The sequence below is a fragment of the Mustelus asterias genome, chromosome 2, assembly GCF_964213995.1.
Source record: "Mustelus asterias chromosome 2, sMusAst1.hap1.1, whole genome shotgun sequence".
Taxonomy (NCBI): Eukaryota; Metazoa; Chordata; class Chondrichthyes; order Carcharhiniformes; family Triakidae; genus Mustelus; species Mustelus asterias.
Window position 1 is genome coordinate 54,883,275 of NC_135802.1, and position 8,652 is coordinate 54,891,926.

Genomic DNA, 8,652 nt, shown 5'->3' on the forward strand with positions numbered 1-8,652 from the left:
TATGAAGAGAGGTTGAGTAATTTGGGCTTATAGTCTCTGGAATTTAGAAGAATTAGAGGTGATCTTATTGAAACCTTCAAATTTGAAGTGGCTTGATAAAGTGTATGCTAAGAGATTATTTCCACTGGTCAGGAAATCCAAAACATAGGGATACAATTTTATGATTGGGGCAGATCATTTAGGATTGAGATGAGAAATTACTTCACTCAGAGTTGTCAATCTTTGGAATTCTCTATGCCAGAGGTTATGGAATGCTCGATCATTGAATACACTTAAGACTGGGACAGACTTTTGGTGTCTCAGCGAATTAAGGAATATGGAGAGCAGGTGGGGAAATGGAGTTAAAGTCCAAGATTAGCCATGATCCTAGTGAATGGCAGAGCAGGCTTGATGGGCTGTGTGGTCTACTCCTGCTCCTGTTTGTTGTCTGTTCTTGTGGATTTGGAAGTTGCTGTCGAAAGGGCCTTGGTGAGTTCCTACAATGCATCTTACGTATTGTACACAAGGCTGCCACTGTTCATCGATGGTGGAGGAAGTAAATACTTAAGGAGGTGGATGGGATGCCAATCAGGTGGGCACCTTTTCCCTGGATGGTGTCAAGCTTCTTGAATATTTTTGGAGCTGCACTCATCCAAGCAAGGGGGGTGTATTCCATCACACTCCTGACTTGTGCCTTGTAGGTGGGGAGTTAGAAGGTGAATTATTTGTCGCAGAATTCCCAGCCTCTTATCTGCTTTTGTAGCTACAGTATTTATATGGCAGTATAACCACATTGTTGTATATGTCTCATTGGACAGAAACGTTTGTAATAATTGTAATTCATACGCTTAGCTCCTGTTGTCCTCTGTGGATTTAAGGAGTTGCTATTTCTCTTGCATCATTAGATCATTAGCAAATAATTACGGTGTCAGTTTGATAATTCAAACTGTGGATCTAACTATCTGATTTTTTTAAATATAATCTGTCCTAGGTATCAATCAAATCCACTTGATTCTAATCCAGGCTCTTTGGCATCCTCACACCTCCAAAGCTATGATCCTGACAGGGCTTTAACAGATTACATTAATAGACTGGAATCATTGCAGAGACGACTGGGAAGTGTGCAATCAGGTAATATATTTTCAGTACAAGTAAATGTTGTCTCTCTTTGGGGGATGGAGAGCTAAGAGTAATCTCGCGAATTAACTAATGTCTTTTAGGGAAGAAAATCTGCCGCCCTTACTTGGTCTGGCCTACATGTGACTCTGGTTTCACAGCAATGCTATTGACTCTTAACTCTCCTCTGCAATGGCCTAGCAAGCCACTCAGTTGTGTCAAACTGCTAAAAAGTCAATTAGAAATGACAACAGGCGTACCACCTGGCATCGACCTAAGCACCAAAAATGACAATGGCAAACTCAACCCTTGGACCCTGCAAATTCCTCCTTCCTAACATCTTTGGGCTATGATGAAATTGGGAGAGCTGCCTCACAGACTTTTCAAGCAACAGCTTAACATATTCATATTTATGGAATCGTCTTTACAGATTATTTCCCAAATACCATTATTCCTGGGTATGCCCTGTCCCACCAGCAGGTGGTGGCACTTTGGTATACAGCCAGAAGGGAGTGGCCCTGGGAGTCCTGAACATTGACTCCAAACCCCATGGCACCAGGTCAAACATGGGCAAGGAAACCTGCTGCTAATTACCACATATCACTCTCCCTCTGCTGATGAATCAGTACTCCTCCATGTTCAATACCACTTGGAGGAAGCACTGAGGTTGGTAAGGGTGCAGAATGTACTCTGGGTGAGGGACTTAAATGTCCATTACCAAGAGTGGCATGGTAGCAGCACTGCAGACTGAGCTCATCAGGTCCTAAAGGATATAGCTGCTAGATTGGGTCTGTGGCAAGTGGTGAGGGCACCAGCAAGAGGCAAAAAAACATACTTGACCTCATCCTTACCAACCTACCTGCTGCAGTGATTGCCACAAAGTCCCATCTTCACTGAGGATACCCTTCATGATGCTGTTTGGCACTACCACTCTGCTAAATGGGATAGATTTTGAACAGATCTAACAACTCAACGACTGAGCAACAATGACAGGTTGTGGGCCATCAGTAGCAGAATTGTATTCAACCACAGTCTATATCCTCATGGCCCAACATCTCTCTCAGTCTGCCATTACCACCAAGTCTGGGAATCAATCCTGGTTCAATGAAGAACGCAGGAGAGCATGCCAGGAGCAGCACCATGCATACTAAAAATGAGGTGTCAACCCGGTAAAGCTGCAACAACGGCCTACTCGTGTGCCAGACAATTTAAGCAGCATGCGATAGACAAGAACTTGGCAATTACACAACTAATGAATCATATCTAAGCTCTGCAGTCCTACCACATTCAGTCGTGAATGATGGTGACAATTGAATAACTCACTGGAGGAGGAAGCTGCACAAATATCAACATCCTCAATGATAAGTGTAAGAGATAAGACTGAAACATGTGCAACAATCTTCTATCAAGAAGTGCTGAATGAATGATCTGTCTCAGCTTCCTCTGGAGGTCCCTAGCATCATAGATGTCCGTGTTCAGCCAGTTTGATTCAGTCCACGTGATATCAAGAAATGGCTGAAGTCAGTGGATACTACCAAGACTATAGGCCCTGACAGTATCCCAGAAATAGTACTGAAAACTCCAGAGCTTGCTGCTCTCCTAGCCAAAGCTGTCCCAGTACAGCTACAAAACTGACATCTACCCAGCAATTTGAGAAATTACTCAGGTATGTCCTGTACATTAGAAACAGAACAGATCCAACCCAGCCAAGTAACATCCCATCAGTCTACTCTTGATTATCAGTAAAATGATGGAATGGGTCATCAGCAGCGCTATCAAGCGACACTTGCTTAACTGTAATCTTTTCAATTTGGGTTCTGCCAGGGTCACTCAGCTCCTCACTTCATTACAGCCATGGTTCAAACATGGACAAAAGAGCTGAATGCCAGGGGTGAAGTGAGAGTCACTGCCCTTGACAACAAGTAAGAAATTAACCAAGTGTGACATCAAGGAGCCTCAGCAAAATTGGAGTCAATGGGAATTGGGGGGAAATTCTCCACTGATTTGGAATTGTACCTGGCACAAAGGAAGATTGTTGTAGTTGTTGGAATTGTTGTCTCTTCCAGGACATCACTGAAGACTTCCGCAGTGTAGTGTTCTAGGTCCAACCATCTTCAGCTGCCTCCATCATAAGGTCAGAAGTGGGAATGTTTGCTGATAACTGCACAATGTTCAGCACCATTTTCAACTCTCTTAGATACGGAAACAGTCCATGTTTAAATGCAACAAGATCTGGACAATGTCCAGGTTTGGGCTGACAAATGGCAAGTAACATTCACACCACACAAAGGTCAGGCAATGACCATTTCCAACAAGAGAAAATCTAACCATCACCGCTTGACATTCAATGACATTTCAATGACACAATGGGTGGAATTTGTGGATTTGCAGAAATTAGTAAAACTTATCAAATGGGAATGTTATTGTACATGCAAAAAGTATACTGCTAATGTTATCCATAGTTGCCCTTTATCTGTTTAGAGTGTAAGTACAATTATTTGAGGGAGACTGTTAAGTTTCAGTTAGGATCATTGTTGCTGAAGGTTTATCATGTGCATTGAATATGTTACTAATAACTACCAGTACCCCGTAGGTTGCTTATTTTCAATCTTGCTTAAAAATAGATGAATACATGTCAGTATTCAGCCCTAATCTATAGGACAGTTGTTGAAAACTCATGAAGATCATGAAAGCAGCAGGAGCTATCGGTGTGTCTTTTTCTCAAGGACACTACCTATGATAAGAATGCAGTTAGTTTAAAATAAAGATTCAGAACTAATTTCAATCCAGTGAAAGCCCTTTGTAAGGCGATCAGTTTGTTTTTTTAAATGGATGAATTGAAACCACACTTTTTTCTATATTTTCCTATATGAAATGATTGGTGTTTCTAATATGTACAACATGACTTTGAAACAGTTTGTTCTCCCTGCTTACTTAGGCTCAACAACTTACGCTCAGATGTACTATGGGACGAGAAGATAGTGTCTTGGAAACAGATTTTGACTTGAAACTGAATTGCTTTTGAAGCTGGGCTTTGTTTTTCTATTTTATGTATATTGTGGGACCATCATGGGATTGATAATGGAAATGTGTCTTGCCTGCAAGTTCAAATTGAATAATTTAAATGAGTTTTATTCTTTATATAAGTTTAAGCTTCCAGTGTGCACAATACAATCTGTTGAAACAATTTGTGTATATTTGTGAAATGCTAATTTAAACATGATTGTAACTTAATACTGTTTATTTAAAGGGTGGAAGGAAAAATGTTTATTAAATGGTTCCAAGTTCACTGCAGTTCTGCTAATGGCTGCTGAGCTTACACTACAAGGTCCATAAATAGCTATGGCATTGTGGGCAGTACACAGTTTGTAGAGGAATTATTTTTGTAATGGTAGAAGTTTTGAATTATATGGGCATTTTGTCAAAGTACTAAAATAAATATGAATTCAGATTTCTGAAATTTGCCATTTTCTCTGTGAAGCTGTATGAAGATAAGAAATTAACCTGCCTATAGAATTTTAACTTTAAGTCCGACTCTCCCTCTATTTAACTATTTAACTTGTTGAAAGAATTTTGTTATAGCTTCTGCCTTTCGGAAACTTGAATAAGGGGCGGGATTCTCCTCCCCTCTTCCCCCCCCTCCCCAACATGGCGTGTTTCTTAGCAGCGGGAGGTGGCCCACCTTTGGTCGGCAGGTCCTACCGCTGTCAATGGGATTTTCCATTGATCCACCCCATGCCACCAGGAAACCTGTGGCAGGGTTGTGCCATCAGCAGGACTTAAGATGCTGTCGGCAGGAAGGGCAGGAAAATCCTGCCTCGGGTCCTTTGACACGTTAACCTGATCCAAAATGTGTTCTAATGTTCTATCCTCTTTAGTGGTTGTAAATCGTTTCAGTGAATATCTATCTGCAGCTGTGTTTCCCCATACTTTTAATAAGATCCTTAACCTGTAATGTGAGCAGCAACTGGAAACAATCGTAGAGACTTTCATTGTCCCGTCCAAGATTCAGAGGTTCTGCTTAATATTTTTTTCTCTCTCAATTCTATGAATGTTTCAATATGTAATGAGAAGACGGGACCTCACCATAGGTACTGCAGGACTACATTCATAATGTTCCAAAGTATTTATTAAACAATCTCTATGTGTAGCCTTAAAACAGTCAATGCTGCCTTTAACCACATACATCCAACTTACTGAAAGGAGTGAATTAATCTAACAACTTTCAAAGTCTATATTCTTGCTTTGTTATCCTAGGTGCACTAAATGATCTACTCAGGAAAATAAGGTTGAAAAGCTTATTCAAATATTTATTAGTCGTACTGAGACTTGTCAATTTTGTACAGATATCCTGTAGTACTGGAAGTCACAGAAGTTAAGTAACCTGCCACCATTTAATTACCTGTGTCTTTCAGCATTTCAAACACCAAATTAACTTTCCTGATGGTTCACCTGATTAAGGCTGAGTGAGTAGTGCAGATGAAGAGGTCCCAGTTACATGATCTCACTTCGGGCAGCCACTGAGGCATTGGCTTAAGGAGGGAATGTTAGTCAATTAAATTCCTTAAGCTTATCTTCATAACTTGGTTATAAACCATAATTGTTTGCTTGTTGGTCCTTGCTGAATTATTTTTTAAAATGCATGAACTGAGTTTTTGTAGTTGGAATGACCAGAAATATCTGTGCCCATTTTTTGCAGTTAGATTTTGGTTCAACGTGGTTAATTGCCCCAGTATATCCCAGTGCTTTATTAGTTGTATTGATAATTAGCTGTCTGCAACTGGATTAAGAATGGTTCAAGAATTGTACCAAATTCTTTCTCTAATGGACAGTGTTCTGTGGATGAAAGTTAAAGCAAGACCTCATTGCTAATTTAGATGATCAATGAACATCCCATGCCACTGTTTCAAGGAGAATGGAAATGGTTCCTAGTGTCCTGGCCAATGTTTTTCATAAATACCACCAAGATGAGTGATTATTCATCTCATTGCAGTTTGCCTACGTAACAGTTACTGAATTACAGAAATACTGTTTCAAAAATCAAATCTGTTTATTGTATACCAATTTCATGTTTTCTGTAACAATGCATGTTGCTTTACATTTATCTACATTAAACTTTGTTGTTCCTTAACCCATCTATTTAATTTGTCCAAATAGCTTTGAATGCCATCAGTCTCTCCTGCAGCCATCATCTGGCCAGATAGCTTGGTTTTTATACGTTTAAATTATTGAAACAAAAGCAAAATACTGTGGATGTTGGAAATCTGAAATAAAAACCAAAAATGCTGGAGATACCCAGCAGGTCTGGCACCATTGCAGCGAAAGAGTTAACTATTCTCTCCAGTGAAGCTGCCTGACCTGCTGAGTTACTCCATGTTTTGTTTTGATTTCTAATATTGGAAGTATTTCCTCCATATTTGTTAGTGTTGTTAACGACATATAACACAGAATAGGCCTCTACTTGAATACTGATGAGCTCTAAGTGGCAAACGGAAAATATCTAACTTTGCCAGAGATGCAAAAATAAATGTTCTTACAAATGTATTCATGCGCTTGTATACCTGGTGGAAGTATTTACAAATCTTGTCCTGCTGCAGATCGTACCTTCAAATATTGCAAAAGGTAGACTGGCGTGGAATAGGCGACCTGAGAACGCTGAGGCAAATCAAGGAGTGAGAATGCTCAGAGGATGAATGAACAGGGAAACCTAGAGTTTCAAATACATAATTCCATAAAAATGTATGTGCACATAGATTAATAAAAAAGCATTTTTGTTTTTTATAAATAGTGCAGAGTTCAAGAGATAACTATATATAAAGTGGCGAATCCAGAGTTATTTGTGAATGCAATGAATCACAAAGGTCACTTAATGCCAAATAGGGTATATGATCACCATGGCTGGGAAAACCAGGGTCATGAAATATGTGAACAAAGAGTGAGTTTGAATATTTGGAAATATATCTTTTCATATTCATTGAGCAGATTGTCAGAACTTGCAGTGAGCACCGATTTGTGGCAGTTCATCGAAAGGAGTGAGAAAGGTTCCTGAGAGAGGATATGATTTCAGTTTATACAAGGTAAGTTACAAGGTTATTCTAAATAATAGAATTCACTAATTACTGGTGTTTTATAGTGCTTGTTTGACTGCCAAAATAAGTTGAGGAAAAATTTAGAAGGTTTTTAATAACAAAGTTTCCAAGTTTCTTTCCCACTGGTTTCTACCCCATTCTCCCAAGTACTACCATCCCACCACACCACCATTTGTTTGCCTATTCAGGAAGCTATGTAATTGTGGGTCAGTGGTATACAAAGTTATACCATGTCTGGATGCAGCAAGCTTGATGCTCCAAATAGAATCAATGTTTATGACACAATATGGGCCAGATGGCCTATTTCTGTATGTGCAAGGGCAACTTAGCTAGCCCCACTCCCCACCCTTTCCCAATTTCTGCAAATTTTCTCTTTTCAGGCACTTGCTCAATTACCGTTTGAAAACCACAATTGAATCTGCCTCCACCACACACTTGAGCAGTGCATTCCAGACCCACAATACCTTGTGCATGAAAAATATTCATTGCATCTTTTGCCAATCACCTTAAATTTTACTCTTCGCTAAGAGACCCAGTTTCTATCTCCTCTGTATAGACTGCTCAAGATTTTAAACACTTCTGCCAAGTCTTTTTCAACTCTCAACTTCCCCAATCTATTCACATAACTGAAAATCCTCATCCCTCAAACTATTCTCATAAATCTTTTCTAGCAACCCCTATCCTTCCCAAAGTGTGATCTCTGGAATTGGAAACAATACTACGTTGAGGACAATACAGTATTTTATTATGGTTCATCATAACTTCCTTACTTTTGTATTCTGTGCCTCTATTTAGAAAGCCAAGAATCTCATACACCTTATTAAGCACTTTCTCAACCTGCTGTGCCACCTTCAATGATTTTTGCACAGGTGCTCTTGCATCCCATTTAGAATTGCACTCACTCCTGGCTCTCAGCGCCAGGAACCCGGGTTCGATTCCTGACTTGGGGCTCACTCTCTGTGTGGAGTCTGCATGTTCTCCCCGTGTCTACGTGGGTTTCCTCCGTGTGCGCCGGTTTCCTCCCATAGTCCGAAAGACATTCTGGTTAGGTTCATTGGCTGTGCTAAATTCTCTGTGTAACCGAACAGGCGCCGGAGTGGCGACTCGGGGATTTTCACAGTAACTTCTTTGCAGTGTTAATGTAAGTCTACGTGTGACAATATATAATCTTTAAACCTTATTTCAAATGCTTATCCTCGTTCCTCCTGCTGAAGTATCACTTTTACATTTCTCTACCTTAAATTACATCTGCTGTATGTCTGCCCATTCCTCTTGAGGACTATCACTGCCTTCCTCCTCAGTTCTCAATACTTCCAGATTGAATCACATGCAGATTTTGAAATTTTATTCTTTGTATTTTTATCGTCCAATGACATTACTATTATACTATCATCTCCCCTTTTTAACCGTTGAAGTCCATGACCTTTCTTCACACTATCCAGAACAAGGTACTGATCAGCAAAGGCAA

At 40.0% G+C, this 8,652-nt stretch overlaps 1 protein-coding gene across 5 annotated transcripts in view; it reads left to right on the forward strand.

Moving 5' to 3' along the window:
* Positions 1-6,233, forward strand: part of akap9 (A kinase (PRKA) anchor protein 9) — a 200,873-nt gene extending 194,640 nt beyond the window's left edge. For all 5 annotated transcript variants that reach the window (XM_078235519.1, XM_078235549.1, XM_078235528.1 and 2 more), the window contains 2 exons: positions 971-1,110; positions 4,034-6,233. In XM_078235519.1, the coding sequence (XP_078091645.1) occupies positions 971-1,110; positions 4,034-4,077 (184 nt within the window). In that variant the 3' untranslated portion in view covers positions 4,078-6,233. The remainder of the gene's footprint in view (positions 1-970; positions 1,111-4,033) is intronic.
* The last annotated feature ends 2,419 nt before the right edge of the window (positions 6,234-8,652 follow it).